The 18452-nt window shown below is 45.1% G+C and overlaps 1 protein-coding gene across 2 annotated transcripts in view; it reads left to right on the top strand.

Moving 5' to 3' along the window:
• The window catches only part of Sce (E3 ubiquitin-protein ligase Sce), a 54856-nt gene that overhangs the window by 20171 nt on the left and 16233 nt on the right, over positions 1–18452 (top strand). The window contains exons 2-5 of one of the 2 annotated variants that reach the window (XM_050185571.3): positions 3630–3824; positions 10375–10830; positions 13163–13343; positions 15215–16732. In XM_050185571.3, the coding sequence (XP_050041528.1) occupies positions 3630–3824; positions 10375–10830; positions 13163–13343; positions 15215–15435 (1053 nt within the window). In that variant the 3' untranslated portion in view covers positions 15436–16732. Of the gene's footprint in view, positions 1–3629; positions 3825–10374; positions 10831–13162; positions 13344–15214; positions 16733–18452 lie in introns of those variants that run through there. The other variant, XM_055074998.2, reaches the window with a different exon arrangement.

The raw sequence follows: 18452 nt of genomic DNA, 5'->3' as shown, positions 1-18452 counted from the left end.
TGAACGACACGGTCAAACGGCCAGGCCCTGTTCCCTTGCGCATGCGTTTACCCTAATACCGGACTCACGAAATGCTATTGCGTTAGTAACCTTCCTGTGTAAAGTGACGGCCGTAAATAAGCAAATCCTGGCGCCGATCGGATAGCGACAGTATTGTGCGCTGCAGCCAGTCCGCCCATCTGCTGCTTTGCAGAGGGACACGATGTTGCAGCTTGACATATTGCCAGTCGCTATGTTTGCAGTCCACAACGCAACAAAGTCGAATCATAGTGCTCGTGAAAAGACTGAGACCGACTCTGACCACGGAGCTCTCGTCAAACTGGAGCACGTTGTAACACAAGCAGACGACACTTGCTGTGTGCCGGAAGTGCTTAAGTGTAGTGAGAAATTGTCCTTGTGCATTCTCTTTCTGTTACTTTCTTTTTATAGAAAGAAATTAACTAACATTTCAATTCTTACGAACATCATTTATTCACCATAAAGGTCGAAAAATTATCAAGGACGCGCCCTGGGCAGCCAATTGGATAGCTCGCCCTACTGACGTCAATTGGGTGATTTACGTCATATGGGTAGGGGCGGCTGAAAATTCCGCGGAGCAGTGTGCTGCGATCAGCAGTGATGTGCATTTTAAAACTTTATAATAAATTGCGTGCTTTACACGAAGCACTTAGATGTATCAATTAATGATCAGAAGGACCTACTATAACAACTCTGTACATTTGTACAAAATCGTCAAAGTCATTTCAGGGTCCCTTCAAACGTTACCTTCCTGTCAAGCCATGGCATTCCCCCTTGTCTTTTACGCTGAGGTGGCCATCACAATGTCGTCTCCTTCACGAGGTGATGCAATTGTCTACTTCCGGTTAATCTGAACCAAGTGTGTTCCTGCATCTCTTCCCTGCACAGTTTTTCTCGTGAGAACTGGGCTACATGGAGAAAACATTAAAGATGAACTTTGCATATCGAATAGAGTCATGGCGGCATGATGCGCAATGTTCCCTGGCTTGTGCTACATGAAGAGAAAAGAGACTGACGCTTCCGTTTGTTGCATTTTGTTTGCTGTTTGTTGCATTGCTACAAAGTAGCTGTTTCCGTTTATTTTGGTTTGATAACAGCCTGATAACGTGTGAATATTGTCGCAACGTCAAAAACAGGGGTCGTAGAGCACTATTTGGGGAGCACAGCGGTAGGCCACCTTTTTAATACGGAGCACAACTACGTCTTCTTCACTGCGCCTTGACAAAAACGCTCATGCTTACTTGCATTGTTCTCTTCATCAGAGCACTGTCCCAATGCGCACATTGATCGGGTCAGTGGGACAGGGCACAACAGGACAGAGGCATACACACACAAAAAAAAAAACGGGAACAAAAAAAATGTTAAGTCGACAGGTGCGGCTTCATCCGTACCACATGCACCACTTTGGGCAAGTGCTTGTAGCGACTGGAGTTATTGTCACTGTCAGGAACGACCTCATAATTCACGTCGTTCAGGTGGCAGATCACTCTGTACAGCCCAAAGTGCCATCTTAGGAGTTTTTTGAAGAGTTCATGACGGCGTATGAGTATCCATGCCCATAGTTTATCGCCGGGAGTGTAGAAAACAGACCTGTGTTGAAGATAGTACCGTTTTGCATCTTGGTCTTACTGAATGCAGATACATACGTGGCCAAGCTGTCTGGCTTCTTCGGCGCGCTGAGTAAGTTCCTCAATGTCGGTAGATAGGTCATCAAACTCATGTGGCAGCATGGCATCCAGTGTTGTCGTGGCTTCACTACCGTGGACCAAGCTGAATGGTGTCATTCCAGTGGTTTCCTGTCGAGCGGTATTGTAGGCGAATATTACGTAAGGCAAAATCTGATCCCAGTTCTTATGTTCTATGTCGACATACATGCATAGCATGTCTGCGAGGGTCTTATTAAGACGCTCGGTTAGTCTGTTCGTATGGCGATGATAAGCAGTTGTTTTCCGGTGGCTTGTACCACTGAGTCTGAGAAGGAAGTCAAGAAGTTCGGCAGTGAAGGCAGTTTCCCTGTCTGTGATGACTACTTTTTGGGCGCCGTGCCTAAGGACGATGTTGTCAATAAAAGAATGAGCTGCTTCGGCTGCTGTGCCCTGCTGTGTAGCTTTCGTCTCTGCGTAGCGCATCAGGTAATCGGTGGCAACAATAATCCATTTGTTGGCAGCTCTAGAAGTTGGAAATTGGCCCAGAAAATCCATTACAACTTAGGCAAATGGCTGGCCTGGTACCTCGACCTGATGTAAGAGACCTGCGGGCTTGCCGGGAGACACTTTGCATCTTTGGCAGTCCGTGCATGTTTGTATGTGACATTTTACAGCAGCGAGTAGCTTCGGCCAGTATTTCTTCTGTCGGAGTCGGGACAATGTTCTCGTGTAGCCTAGATGACTTGCAGTGGTTTCATCATGGCATGCTTTTAGTAGTTCTTTTCGAAGTGATGCCTGTACGACAAGCAGGTACGTGCTGCCACTGGCAGAAAAGTTCTTATATAGAAGATCTTTCCGGAGATAAAATGACAGCAGTTCCCTGGCACAGGGTCATGGAACGTCTTTACTTCGGCCTTCCAAGAAATTAATGAGTGGGAGCAGCTCTGGGTCATGGCGCTGCTGCTGTGAAATAGTGACGGTGCCGACGACGTGCAAAAGTGCAGCTTCCATGTCATCGTTACCTGCGGACTCAACAGGTGACTGCAAGAGGCCGTCGGCGTCGGTGTGCCTCTTTCCTGATATGTAAATGATGGTCATGTCGAACTCCTGAAGCCTAAGAGTCCAGTGCGCCAGACGGCCAGATGGGTCTTTCAAGTTAGTCAGCCAACAAAGAGAATGATGATCGCTGGCAATTTTGAATGAATGGCCATACAGATATGGACAAAATTTAATAACTGTCCACACCACGGTGAGACATTCCTTCTCGGTAGTTGAGTAGTTTTCCTCCGTATGAGAGAGAGTTCGGCTAGCATAGGTGATCACTTTTTCGGAGCCGTCTTGGCACTGCACCAGTACGGCACCCAGACCAACATTGCTCACATCAGTGTGAAGTGCTGTGGGGGAATCATGGTCGATGTGCGCAAGAACAGGAGGCGTTCGCAGGCATTCACTAAGTGCTACTTTGCTCATTTCCCCTCCCCCCACAGAAAGGGAACATCGTCTCGTGTCAGGCGTGTTAACAGCACAGCAATGCATGGAAAATTCGCAATAAAGCATTGGTAATAGGCACACAGCCCCAAGAATTGCCTCACTGCCTTCTTGTCTGATGGTGTGGGGAACTTTGCGACATTTGTCCATTTTGGCTGGATCAGGTTGTACACCCTCTTGACTGACGATGTGGCCAAGGAAACACAGTTCACTGAAACCAAAATGACATTTCTCTGGCTTTAACGTCAGGCCAGACGAGCATATGGCTTGGAGAACAGTGACTAACTGGCTTAGGTGCTCCTTAAATGTAGCTAAGAACACTATGACGTTGTCAAGATAGCCAAAGCATGTTTGCCACTTCAGGCCTGATAGTAGGGTGTCGATTAGATGCTGAAAAGTGGCAGGCACTGAGCACGAACCGAAAGGAAGGGCCTTAAATTCGTAAAGACCGTGACAGCACACCTGTCCTCCATGCAGGAGTGCCCGACGTGCCGCAAGAAGCTGGTGTCCAAGCGCTCGCTACGAGCGGACCCTAACTTCGACATGCTCATCGCCAAGATCTACCCGAGCCGGGACGAGTACGAGGCCCACCAGGAGCGTGTCCTAGCCAAGCTGAACCGGCAGCACTCTCAAGCCCTGGCACACAGCATTGAAGAGGGCATGCGCATGCAGGTTAGGCTTAATGACAAGCTGCAGATATGGTCAAGCTGGTTACTTGTACCAGGGTCCTTTAGTGTGTGTGTGTGTGTGTGTGTGTGTGTGTGTGTTCTTAAACTGGTTGTTAAGCTGTGGGAGAGCTTCATACCTTGCCGAATCTGACCACATGGCGGCACTACCAGTTGTAAAGGGGCACTCCGCAAGCAGCGCAGCAGCTTGGTGGTGCATTGACTTGATCTTTTCATTGCAGCTTTATGCATTCTTTATGTTCCTTACTATGTGCGGAGAAGCTTGAATAGTCCTCGGGAGTTTTACTAACGATGCCAAAGACTTGTGTGTCGCACTGTTGTTCAAACTGCAGGTTTTCAAGAATTCTCATTAATATTAATGTATACAATATCATCAGGAAGCTCATTCTACTTCTTTTTTAATGTTCGTCGCAAAAATAATTGTAAAAAGAGTTAATGTGCTCAGATTCTAATTTTATGCTGATCATCAAGGCGCTGAGGTAAGTAATGTGGTTGTGGCATGAGTTTCAGATGTAGACTAGGGCGGTGATATAGCATATGCAAAAAGTGATCGGCTGGAAATTCTTCAATGTATTGTCAGTGACGGAAGGCCCAGACTTGTTGCAGATACGCTTGCAGCATTGTTGCAGTTCCAAAGAATAAAAAGCGCCAGGTTAATTTGGATTAGTTTAAGGGGGATATATACTATGCTTTTGTAAAAGGGGTCCCATATAGCTGCAGCATATCCTAATTTCGGCCTTAGAAGGGTTTTATGACATAGTAGATTTAAAATGGAGCATGGGAACTGTTATGGTGCAGGTATCCCAGGAAGCGGTTGGCTGTGTTAATTATATATTGAGCTCGATAATTCCATGTTAAGTTAAATGTTACATGGATGCCTTAGTAGTTATATGAATTCGTTGTTTCTAAGAATAAGTTCAAGTCTCTATTATGTTCACGAGTATTTTGGTAGAGATATTCTTGGCTGAATCTCGGAGCTGTATCAATAATGTAAACTATGCCAGCTAGAAAGACTAGTGATATAAGCATGGTCGTTTTTGTAAAACCCTGATAGAGAAGCTTTTGCTGCCCACACTTTGCTGACAGCAGCAAAAGTGCTAGCCTTTGTCGCACCTGTAGTGACGCTTCAACACGGAGCTAAGCCACAAGGGCATGCGAAGACGCTGCAGAGTTGCTTTCAGCTGCATTTTTTAGCAACCAGGTGGTTGCTACTCTGCGGACTTAGGTTTCCTGTAGACTCCTAAAGTAAAATGTGTCAGAAATAATCAGCTGTTGTGTGGCAGTCCACTTCAGCGCAATCATCCCCTTGCACCACCAACACATCATCACTCGAGTGCTCTGCAAGCTATAATTGCACCATGAAGTTTTGCTCATGTGTTTGTTCCACGGAAGGGAGGTGAAAGCCAGAACGGAAAATAGCTTTAAAAAGGTGGTTGCCAAAGCGACCTCGCAACACTGCTGGCCATTGTAACCTCCTTTGCTGCAGTGGCACCCCTAGAGGTAGCTTCTGTCCCTACAGCAAACTTGGCCTGATGTTTTGTGACCAGTAAAAAAAAAAAGTTTTAAAGGACTCTGCTTGTACTTAAACTTGTAACACTGCATTCGGCAAAGGACAGAAGGGGAAAAAAGACGAGTACAGTGTGGTTCACTGTTAAAGAAGTGCTGACATATTTTTGAAGTTGTGGAGACTTTACCACATGCCGTTGTGGTGATTTAGTAGATGTGGCGTGTCAATGCTATGCGCTCGGTTGTGGGTTCAATACCCAGTTGCCGCAGCTGCATTCCGATGGAGTCAATATACAAAAATGCCTCTGTACCGAGCATTTCGTGCATGTTAAAGGACCCCAGGTAGTGAAAATTAATCTGAAAGCCCCTTTTACGACATGCCTCATAATGGTATGCTGTTTCGGCACGTAAAGCACGAAAATATAATTTATCTACTTTTTCACACGTAAAATGATCGCGCTTAGGAACCATGAAAGTTTGGCAACATCTACAAGGTATCCAATTTAATTCACTAATTAAGTTGGTCTCGAAATGCCGCACCTGGTGTCATGAATATCACCGAGGATGTCATGACACAATGCGAAACCCGCCGTTGCTGCTCAGTGGCTGTGGTGTTGGGCTGCTGGGCACGAGGTCGCGGGATCGAATCCCAGCCATGGCGACTGCATTTCGATGGAGGTGAAATGTGAAAACACCCGTGTACTTAGATTTAGGTGCATGTTAAAGAAACCCTGGTGGTCAACATTTCCGGAGTCGTTCACTACGGTGTGCCTCAAAATCAGAAAGTGGTTTTGGCACTTAAAACCCCATAATTAATTTTTTAAAATTTAATGACACAAAGTGAAATTTACTGCCATTGTGTAGCAGTCAATCTAAGCATGAGGACTGTGCTAAAAAAATTCAGGAGTGCTGCGCACATTTCTTCTGGCTACGCATGCATGTGGCAGCCACTGCCATCCCAGGGATGGAGTGAGCCAGTGTATCATCTTGGCAAGACACATCTGCCTTGTGGTTAGCAAAACTAAATCTGGTTTGCAGAAACAAGCATTATGTTAAATAGTTAAGGGCACTGTGGTGCTTGCTAGTATAGTGGAATCCCAATAATTTGACATCTTTTAGTTTGAACTGACGGACAATTCAAACTGCTCTGTTGGTTCCGACGAAGTTCCATGTACTTGAATAAAAAACTCCAGCGAATTTGAACTCCAAGAACCGCGCAATAGTTCTTTCCAACAAAATTTCTCACTCCCATGCACCGCTTTTTAGACAGACTTGAGCCAAAGGCGAAGGTTCGATTCATCACTAGCTACCGTATTGTCGCATGCTATAAAAAGGATGCAAAGAAAGGCAAGGGAAGCCGAGACCGAACTGGAGCAAGCAGAGTGGCGCGCATCCTCGTTGGCTTAAAATGAGCAGGAAGCGCATGCTCACCTATGCCCCCTCCTTTTGCACACTCTGTCACGTCTTCAAGATTTGGCATGCGAGATTACAACGCACATCAGGCCACCATCCTTCTCTGCTCACCGTCATGCATTTTCCCTCACACCCACAGCGAACTGCACATGAGGGATGATCTTATTGCATTTGCAAAGCAAGGTCGCTGAAAAAGTCTTTATGATCTAAAGACAAACATGGTGCTTGTCGGTCTCTGCTGTTCCAAGTTTGCCGCTGCTTGTGTGTTGCGTCTAAAGTTACCGTAATTATTCGAATATAAGGCAAGGTTTTTCCCCAGAATCCTTGGCCTGGAAGTCTCCCCCCCTCGCCTCTTATGCGAATTTTGTCTTCATGTGTGCCTTCACGACAGTGCGATTTTTGCCTTATAATGTGGCTTCACAGCAGCAAGCTTTGCGATGCCGTGAAGCCACACTATAAGGCAAAATGGACGGTGCCGTGAAGTCGCACCTAAAGGCAAAATTCACCTGTATCCCATATTTAACGTGTTGAAGCTCCTTCGTCCCCTTATTTTATGCTCAATGTGAATAGGAATTTAGTATTTCAGGCAATCCTCGCTGAGCTTGAACAGCCCGTCGGTCACATTATATTGCCATTTATTAATGTGCATACGTAAGGCTGTTTTTGTAGGTCTCCCAACTGCACCCTCACCTTATAATCATGACCACCTTATATTCGAATGTATATGGTAAATCATTGTTAAGAAAGTTTGAACCTCTGCCAGTAAAGGTATGTGTTCAGGGCAAAGCCCTTAAGAGTGCGTGCCATCCTTCCACCTTGCCCCGCTTGGCAGGATATTTACTCATTTTAAAGCTGACAAGTTGGCAGGTACGTGAATGTCATGTCACTTCTCTTTTAAAGGGAACACATGAGTGTAAAGCATGCAGTGAGTTTTTCCCTCTGGCAAGTGTGGAAACACCGAGCTTTGTGGCAGACTTGGTGGAACTGGCACCATTTTGAACAGTAGTGAACCGTTTAGTGGACCCTACAGCACAACAAACAGGGTGCTGCATTTCAGCTGTTGTTTGTTGAAAGCTAAACAGAATGTATGCAAATATTGAGGAACAAAATGGCAAGAGATTGCTTGAAGCAGAACTATATAATCTTGTCATGAGGTCGTGAAGGCATGTGTCTGAAGGTACAAGATTACTTGGTGAGATAAAAACAAGGACAGAGCGCTGATACAATCATCATGTCCTGATGCGACAGAGATGAGGAGACAGCACTCACAGCTGAATCTTCCCCATAAACTGCTAGATGGGGCTGTTCTAAGGGGGGACTAAATCAAAGAATGGGAAATGGCACTACTTTATTTACTGTAGTGACTGACTTAAAGGGACTGTCTATTGTTTCTTTAAGGACCTCCTGTTTTGTAGTGCAAGAGAAAGCCCACCATTCAACGTGCACAACATGCAGCAGTTTCTTTTAAAAGCTAGTAGAAATGTTTAAAACAATTTTCTGGTTTATGTAGTCTCTTAAAGCTGCATACGGATGCCCACAACTCTAATTACTGGATGCATTAGCATTGCCGTGCTGATAAAAGTGAGAAACTAGAAGCATATGGTTTCCACAGGAATGGTGAATTTTAACTGAACACTGAAATTATCACCCTAATAGCCATCCCCAGCAACTAATCAGTTGCAAAGCCATTATTTTTTTGTTTTTTTCTTGATCACCTGCAATCTCGTGTTTCCTGCAGCCTTATTCTGCATGTAATCTGTATCTTTCAGTTGGAGCTGCTGCCGAAAGCCAAGCTTTTCGTGCAATGCTCTAGCAGGTACATTGCGGGGAGGAATGCCTACACTGGTGTTGTGACGGTGGCAGTACACCTTCAAAGCGCATTGATCTTTCGAGATCCTGAACATCGCACCACTCCCACAACACTGCTCACACTGTTGCCTGTCAAAATGTCAAGAGGGCACAATTGAGGACCCATTGATGCACAGCTCCGTTCATCTGCACAAAAGCAACAGCCTCTTTCAACATGCACTAACTGAACATGAGATAGGTATTGCTCTCTGACGCAAAGAAAAGTTAGCAGAAACACATAAAATACAATTTCAAGCAATGCATCAGTACATCTACTACTGAAAATAAAGCTTCCTGCCGGGGCTTTAGGTCACGTGATGGTACAGTTTCACCTTCAAGCAATGCCACATGTCACTTTTTCACCACTTTCATAGCCAAATTAAAGATATAATTCCCTGTTTATCGAATAAAAGCATGCTTTTTTCCATCTGTGTGATACATGATCTTCTCATTCCCTCCACCATCCAAAGACATATTATGAGTGGTAGACAGTCTTTTTAAAATGGCGCATAGTTGATTCACCATCCAGTGTCTGGATTGTACACCGTGTACGCCACAGGAGGTTGCACTAAAAGCAGCCCAGGCCAAGTTTCGCTTAAACACCACTAAACAGTTTGCCACTGGAGAAGGCTGATGCTGCAGCTTCTTTGTTGTTGCTTTCCGTTTTAAAGGTGCCTTCAAACACTTTTCATGCCAACGTTTTTCAACTGCGGGATGCATAGGTTGACGGTTTGAGAGATAAAGGCAACAAGAATCGCACCATTAGGGGTAGGCAGTCTGAAGTTATTCATCCGAGAAGCTTCAAAATGCAAGACAAAAAGGCATGTCCTCAACTCAAATTTTACGCGGTCTTCTGTCCCCACTTCTCTCATTCACTGCAAATGGTAAGAACTCGAAGCGCTACGTAGCGGAAGTTCACTCTCCACTGTTGCCTACGTGTTATATGTTCACGGATTCCAGTTACTCCAGTGTGCTGGTGGCAAGGTTACCATAGTAAAAAAACTACTGGTTGAGCAACCTGGGACTGGGCAACGTGTCTTTTCTTCAGTTCAGCCAGTAGGCTATAGTTCAGCACAGCACCACGAACAACAAAAAGGGCAAAACAACAATAATGCTTTGAGGTGAAAAACCTGCACCATTTGGAAAACGAAGCAACAATACGACAAGGCTGCTCATGGGCGTACACAAGCTAGAAGAGAAGCTATTATGTTAGAAGTCAGAGGCGAAAGAACAGCCAGCGCCCGCCCCTACTGTGTTTTGTGGTTGTGATTTTTCTTTCGCTTCTACAGCAAACAAAAGTGAAATTACATATTAATTTGTCACATTTCTCCCACAGTGCAGTGGTTATCTGCAACCTTGTTTTTATCCGATCACAGAGGAGCGAGTGGTGACGTCGATGATGCTTATGGTGAACGCCACTAGACGATGATGCGATCTGCAGTGATACAGTGATTTGTTTGTGTGATTAAAATATTAATGTTGGTGCTTTGACCTACACTAAAAAGATCTCCAGCCGTCAGTGTACGCAACTTGCAACTGATATACAGTGGCCCGTAAATTGTTCTAGGGCTCCTTTTAAGACCTCTCAGGTACAAATATGGCATGGTGCACTTTCAAGTGAAATGGTAGGAAACACATTTGTCCTAGTATTTTGCTGCACTCAACAAAAATATGAAAGGATCAACCAACTGGGTGTCTGTTATTGACTTATAGCTCCCAGAAAATCAAAACTTGGTCATCTCGTCACACTGTGTGTCGTCTCTACGCAGGCTCTCAACCGCAACCAACGCGTGCGCAAGCATGGCGGTGACGAGAACAACGGCAGTAGCGGACCGGCAACCCCAGCTGCCACCGCGTGCGTGTCGATGCCATCTACTGGCGCAACCTCAAACAGTGGCGGCCACCAGGTCGCGAGCACTGCCACCCCAACCACGCCCACCTCTTTCTCTGGGGCAGCTGCTCCTACGGCCAGCAGTACAGTGCAGCAGCAGCAGGTGCAGCAACAACAACAGCAACAGCAGCAGCAACAACACCAGCAGCAGGAGCAGCCGCAGCCGCAGCAGCAGCAACAATCACCACCACCACAGCAGCCGCAGCAGTTGCAGCAGCAGCAGCCACCACTACGTCAGACACCGACCCCTGGCAGCTGCAGTGATGCCACTAACCAGAGCAGCACCAGCAGTGTGGGCTCCTCGCAGCCGCGCAAGAGACCCAAGACCCAGCAGGTAGAGGGACTGGCACTTGCCACTAGCACCACGCAGCATGCAAAAGAGATTTTCACTGCAGTTAGGGCTCTTAGCCTCCTTCACCCACTTTGGCGTGCTGTCTAGCCCCTTAAATGTTGCTCTCGCTCGTGAAATGGAAAAAGGAAAATTGCATGTCCGACTCGTAAAAGTGAGAACGAGCACTCTTGTCTCTGACAAAAAAAAAAAGGTTTTGTGCCATAAAAAGGCACCTATGCAATTGCTCCGTAGTTTATTCGAAGTCCAATATGCTAACGCAGATTCTACAGTGCCGGTCAGACAAAGTGGCTGCGGGTGAGAGGCCACGTTTAGTGAAGCTTTCTTTGTGGTGGTGCTAATAATCTTTAATAATAATAATCTTTTCAGCCTAGGTCCCCGCTACAGATACTAGATAAAGGTGTCTTCAGGAAAGTAATGTTGTGTCCCTGCATTGTCTTAATTCTAGTCACATTAACATTGGCAGTCATCTTGAGGTGGGTGCTGCTATAATTTCTTTATGTGAAGTAATGTGAACAGTACTATCATTGCAGACGCATTTCTGACTTTTTATAAAGAAATAATTGGTGTCATTGTTTTCACAAATCCAGCCAGTAGTCGTACGAGGGTACCATTACATTAAGTGCCATTTAGATGGTGAGGGTTTGACGAAGCCGCAGGAAAGCACAAGTGATCTTTGCACTGGCATAGACATTCCCTGCTGACCTCATTTTGCTCAGTGCAATCCCTAACAATGGGAAATAGTTCTGCATGTGGCACAAAATAAAACATGTCTTCATCTTCAACTGGCAAGGTCGAACCACCGGTGTGCAGGCTTTGTAAAGCATCCGCTGTATTCATAACATCAAACAGGTCATCCACTTCCAGTACATTAAGATGCCTTATTAAATACCAGTTAACATTTTGCTACCAGGAATTGCACTCACTACTTTTAGGGGTCTTTTTAGGTGCATTGTTAGATTTTTTAAAGAAAGGATTTAGGAGCCGAAGGGTTTTAAGTTATTCTGGGGCTGTTGATGATGCTAGTAGTTGTGCTAGAACCTTCTAACTGCACTAATGGCACCTTCAGTTGAGCTTTCCCGAGTCTTGAAGTGCAGCAAAGGTTTTGTTGAAGACTGTAGGCAGTATTTTATTATGAAAGTAAGCGTGTTCCATCAGCAATATTTCAGCCCCGCTATCGTTACTAGAGGTCTGTCAGTACAGCTTGAGCGCTTTATTGCACAACCTGTTTATCATTACTGGAGCACTCTGAAAAGTTTACTGAAAGCAGCAGTGTGTGTAAGTATTGATTCTTAGATTATACTGTGCAATATTTTTTCTTTTCTGTGTAGCAAATTTATAGCCACTCTATACTCTGTCTTACTAACTCCATGCAAAGCAGCGAAGGCTGGGGCTTGTGTTAGCCAATTGGTAATGAAAGCTAACTGTGTGTTCTGAAAAGCGGGAAGGGGGGTGGGGAGGCTTGCCCACTGCGTGCCACTGATCTTTTCAGGAAGTTTCTGTAGGGAGCTTCTGCAGGATCATTTTAACCCCTTCTGTGTCACGCTACTACATGCTGACATTTGTCCAAGAATGGCCGTATTTCTTAGTGCAGAATTGCGGAATTCTTTGTGAATGTCAGTGCAGACGATGCTTAAACTGTGTATTAAAATTTCGAAACTAATTGCGGAAGTCAACCACCTTGACGTCACAATACAAGGAAATGAAATGCATCACGAATGAGAAAATAAAAAGTGTCTTCCACGAGATGAGCTTCTCATTAGCTGTTTTTACTTGAAACTTGCGGACGAGAACAACTCGTCCACCCGGCATCATCACCATGTGCCATCATCACCGCAGCTCATTTTGTGCACCTCAAGTCTCAAGCAACACAGAGAATGCACTCTTGTTGCCGTTCGAACTGAACTCACTGTTCACATTGACCTACACATCCATTTATTCCGCGTCACACAAAGGACAATCATAAGTGGGCAATCTTAGGGCCTTTCTGGTTCTCTATTTTGAGGTGGTATTCCTTGACAATTCACTTTCGTATGGCATAGTACATGGCACCTTGCATGATTTGGCTCTTTTGCTCAACCAGCCGCTCAGTTTGCCCTGTCAGTGATGTCTCCGAAAGTGATCGTCCGAAAATATGTCCCCAGGTTGGCTGAGGCGACCTGTAGCTTTCGCTGCACCATGCGGAGTTGATGAGATGGATTATAGGTACTCTCCCTCTGTCGGTGGCCGATTGGTTATTAACTGAGCACTGTCACATGCGCTAGCGAGTGCTTACGGAAGTGCTCGCCAGTACAAGCCATGTGAGTTTGCCCCTCAGGCCGCGACCTGCTCCAACGACACGGAGTCCGCCGGAGGGGAGACCGAGGAGACAGACGCGGAGGACGGTGACGCCGCCCTCAACAGCGAGATCGAGCTCGTGTTTAAGCCGCAGCCGCAAATGATGCTGGAGGACTCCAGTGCACAGGTCCGCTACATCAAGACGACGGCAAATGCAACTGGTATGTCTGCACGCTCGTGCAACTCATTTAACTTGACTTTGCAAAGTGTTTGTGCCTTCACTTCTCCATTGCATTGCAGTTGATTGTTGACTGCATGATTAGGCAATCATTCATTTGCTCATTACTTGCTTAATCACCTCCATTGTCACTTATTTACTCGTTCACCACTAACTCAATTACTTAACTGAATACTTTACTCAGTCACTCACCTACTTGTTCGCTTAAGTAATGTAACGTACTTAGTCACATTGTATTTTCTTTAGGTTACTGTGCTTTGGTAAGTGCTGGTTACGGATATATACAATGCAGCTACAGGCTCTAAACACAGCAAGGAATGTAGCAATATTACGGAACTAATAATGCAATGCAGTTGGCACTGCACAATTCCAGGCATTGCTCACTACTGTACACCATGGTCCAGTTATAATGACATTCACCGAACACAAAAATACAGTTTATTGTTGTTGTACACTTTTGGACCAAGGCTACTTTTGTCCAGCTCAGGTGTGCTGTTTAGCACCACCTTAACGAAGTGGGCTGCAGAATAAATTAAATACCTGTCGTATTCCAATGTCTGGGTGGTAATTTGGTTGGTTTCATAATTTCAGCTGTATCGGTAAACATGATAAAGTCCTGCGATACCAATAAAGCCCTTCTTACCATGAGAAGGGGCTTGGTAAGCCAGAAAAGAAAAAAAAAGTCAGACTAGTGACAACATCGCCTTGGAACTTCATGCACCAGCTTGATGTGACATCGTGGGTTTTGACGGTAATTTACTTGGGCCTAGTCAATTCTTCGTCTGTAGAAATAGACTATGTGGCGTCTTAATAGAGCAAGAAGAAGGCTCAACTTGGCAGGTTTCAAGAATCTTTACTAAACAGCCCAAATGCGAAAAAAATACTTTGAAATCCGTGATGTCACACTGTCGTGCCAGCACTGGGGTTATGGCACTAAATTTCAAAAATTTAACTTTGGCCCTCATATTCTCTTGTTCATTTCCTGTTGCTGCAAAATGAGCAAACATAGAGTTAGAGTCCTTTATTGCTCTAAACTGATATAGTGATAAGAAATGAATTGTAAGGAAAAGAATTCTGAATAATATGGCCCCTGATGCATGATCTACCAGATCCATAGCGTAGTTCAGAAATTCTTGTATTCATATCAAAGACCCTGTCTCGATGTCATATGGATGAATGCCGATTGGTTAGTTATGTAACGTCTAAAACATTTTGGGTATGTCATTCAGCTGCATGATGAAGTTGAATGAAATTGCAGCTATATTTGAACGTGTTTGGCACGCACGTTGCAACTTTGTTATTATTTGGTGCACTGTCATTTTATGCTGCCGACCTTTTTTACCGTGCGGCAGTGCGTGGAACACTGCATAGAAGGCATAGAATGTCATGACCTCAAATGACACTAAATTTACCCTTGTGACAAGAGTACTGTCATGCATAGTTGTGCTTGTTTGCCAGTGACCGTTTCTGACTGGATCATTACTGTATTTGAGACTTTCTGGATTTTGTCGCCAATTTTATACCAAGAGAGCGTTGTCTAATTGGATTGCACCGATTACTCTGGAATGTATTGGGATAAACATATATATGGCAGATGGACTTGATCCTCAAGTTTAGATTCGACCACTCTGCTCACCGCAGTTGTTGCGATTTGAGTGTTGCATGTCATTCTGGGCAGAAGTTTTGCCCAATCATAAGTTCGATTTATAACTCCCTCCAGTGATATTTCATGTTGTTTCACTCCTACTTGGGCTTTGGATCGCAGTATGTCATAAATAAATAAATAAAAAGATGGAATAGAAATAAGTGATGACAATAGTGGCGGTGGTGATCTTTTTTCCCGCGCACACGCAGTGGACCACCTCTCCAAGTACCTGGCGATGCGTCTGGCCCTGGACAAGTTTGAGCAGGACGCGTCGGCTCCTCGCAGCGTGGCACCATTCACCATCTACATTGCTGTTACACCTGGCCAGTTCACCCCCCTCCCGGGTAACATGACGCTCGACCAGGTCAACGAGAAGTACTGGAAGGTCAACAAGCCCCTCGAGATGTACTACGCCCACCGGAAGGCTTGAAGCAGCAGCAGCCCTGGAAAACTACCAGTGTGTTGTGAACTTGCGTGATGTGTGCGCATGCGTAGGTGTGCACCTGTGGCAAGACACAGCGTGGGCTCCCTTCTTACGTACATTGGCATCGTCACGGCGAAGGGTGAAAACGGTTACGTGGAGAAGCCACTCTGGTGCGGAAGCTGTGTGGTGTTTGGTTTACCTTAGCGCCCCCTGCTGCGTAAGAGTTTCTTAATATTACCTCGAGGGAAAATTGGTGATGCCATGCTGTTGTGCGCATGGGAATGCCAGGAAGTGTGGGCTTCGGATCTTTCTCTTCGGAGAGCCAGGACACATTGAAGGCGTGTTTGGAGAACAGTGTTACGTTTGTCACAGTGGTTCGGTGCCGACTAATGCAGTATGTACAATGGCGCGTTTCTTTTTTTTTTTTTCTGTCTCTGTTGTTATGTGAGAACACTTTTTGTTCGAGCATAAGCACTTGTGCCGTGTTTATTTATTACATAGCGTGAGTATTCTACAGTTACATCAAAGATGGAAAAGAAGTACTGGCTGGCAGTAGTACTGGGGGGTCGCTGTAGTTGGAAGAAAGATTGAATCTGCGCTTCCTGGACATCAATGTCAGTGGAATGCTTATGCTTTATTTGTTTACTTGTGCTATATGTGATTAAACTTCAGTGAACGATGCACAGCAGATTAAGTAAGTCTTTCTATTAAGATTTCGTTATAAGAAAGCAGTTCTTTTGCAGAGATAGCCATGCCCTAGGCCAACCCGCATTCGTGACAAGCCGAACCACTGTTTAACCACTTGTATTCCGGCATTCCATTGTTGGGCCCATTGAGAAACTCGCATAGAAAGTGGCATCAGATTTCCCCCTGGGTAGTGTTGTAAGAAACTCTTACGTCATTCCCCACTCTTCCATTTCTCTCATTTTTCACCCTCCCCTTTTCCTTGCGTCTGTGACAAGTGTTCAGCACCGACTCTGGGTGCCTACGTGTGTGCAAGTTGTCCGTGCTGGGCGATGCCAGTGTGGACCGAGTGACGTGTAAAAGAAGAGGTACGGAGTGTCGTTTGACGATTGGCAGTGTCAGTAGAACTGACTGCAATCCTTCGAGGCCACATCCTTTGAAGGCAGCCAAGATCTTGAGCACAATGGACTTCTCGCATTATTGTTCTGCCACTGATTGTAAGTCCATTATTTTCCTTTTTGTTTTTTCCAATGAACAAGGAATTATCAGCTTCCCGCGTGGTAGCATTTCAATATTGTAAATATTTTCTGATGCCCAAAATACAATGCTCAAAGCATTTCATTGTTCTATTGTTTTACTTCTCTGTGCGGCATTTGCAGTGCCGCATTTTCCACACACCACAAGGCCGATTGTAGGAGGAGGTTAGGCACACTTGACACGAATGATTTGCGTTCTGCACGGGTTAGCTGCCGACTCGTGTTGATTTGAGAAAGCCAACCACATCAAGACAGCCCTGCTGAATGTTTTCACTATTTTTGTTCCACTCAAAGAAATGTATTATGGGTACCAGAAGTATGCCCAATAGATTTTTTAAAAGAACAATGCAAATCTCTAAGTGGGAACCATGCGTAACCAACATCGATAACGACAGAATACTGATTAGTGTTGTGAATGGTGCTAACAGTCCTACAGAGTATCCATCTGTAATCCGTTTCACAGGCGGCTGCAAAACACGAAAGACTGCAGTGGAGTCTGCTAAAAAAATACTGATATAAAATTTTTTACTTATTTTTATTGCAATAGAAATTGTACTGACACTTGAAAGTGCATTTGCGCCGCCACCATTCTACTCTCTTGGTATTGATGGCACATGCAAAGCCTGTGCACGAAGGGTTAGAAGGCCACCAGAGACACGCTGTGCGTTTGGCTGCAAAAGCGACAAAGTCACGCTGTGCTCATTCGGCTCTGCTGGAGCCAGGGCAGCGCTCTGGCTTCCGGTGCAGGCACAAGCGTCGTGCGCGCACTCATTGGTGTCCTTGCTTTGCAGCTAGGTATGTGCATAACACACCGCGGTTCATCCAGTAGTCTGAGTGAACAGTAAATTTGAAGCTGTGGACACGAATGGTTGTCTGTCTTATGCATCTCGTCCACCATCGATGCGCGCTGCCTCCAACACTGCTGGTGGCGCTGCTCATCAAGCCTGCGTTGTAAGGCGCCTGGTATCTGCCGGGGAACTGCTGTGCTGCAGCAGTTGCGTCATTGTGCTGCACTTCAACATGTCGCCCCGTACATATACCACTACAACTTCGGCCAACAAGATTGAGCGCACTGCAAGACCTTCGTATTGCTGTCAATGCTTCACCCTTTTGGCAAAGCTGCCAACTTTATTTTCCCACAACAAAGATGGCAACCCTAGTCACTGCATTAAAAGAAAGGAACATTTTTTTTGGTTCCTGCAAGTTATAAAACCTCTTTTTCAGCCATATCATAAATATAATAAATCATTCTATGGTTATTGTTTCTTATATATACATTGTATATCGGTAGAGCACCTGAACCCTTACAAGGTTTGTATTATCGGCCCATTTGTTAACATATAGGGGTCAAGAAACTGCAAGACAAATAAAATAAGTACATGTATTCAACAATGTTTGTTCAGCATGACATACAAATGTTCCAAATTGAATTTTGGAACAACACTGTATTGACTGGTTTGGTGCTGCTCTTTAGTATCCCTTTAGGATTTCATCAAATGTTTGAGCATCTCGGAACCTACTGAGTTGTCTTTGTTGATATAAGTGTAACTGAACTGCAAGCAGGACATTCAATTGTTTCATTTGTCTTGCTTAAAACAACCACAGGCAAAACAATGCATAAGAAAGTGATTCTTGCTGCCATGTGTTACGTTGTTCTCCTTTTCATGGTGTGAGCAGACAAAAATACCACAAGACTTTTTACTCTCAATAGGGAAGGTGTCTGCATCATTCCCATGATTTCAGGACATGTGCATGTCACACCATCTTTTGACGGCAGCCACGCTCCTTGCTGTAACTAAACAG

This window comes from Dermacentor andersoni, chromosome 8 (assembly GCF_023375885.2).
Source record: "Dermacentor andersoni chromosome 8, qqDerAnde1_hic_scaffold, whole genome shotgun sequence".
Taxonomy (NCBI): Eukaryota; Metazoa; Arthropoda; class Arachnida; order Ixodida; family Ixodidae; genus Dermacentor; species Dermacentor andersoni.
The sequence above is the reverse complement of the archived record's forward strand: the minus strand, read 5'-3'. Positions and strand labels throughout refer to the sequence as shown.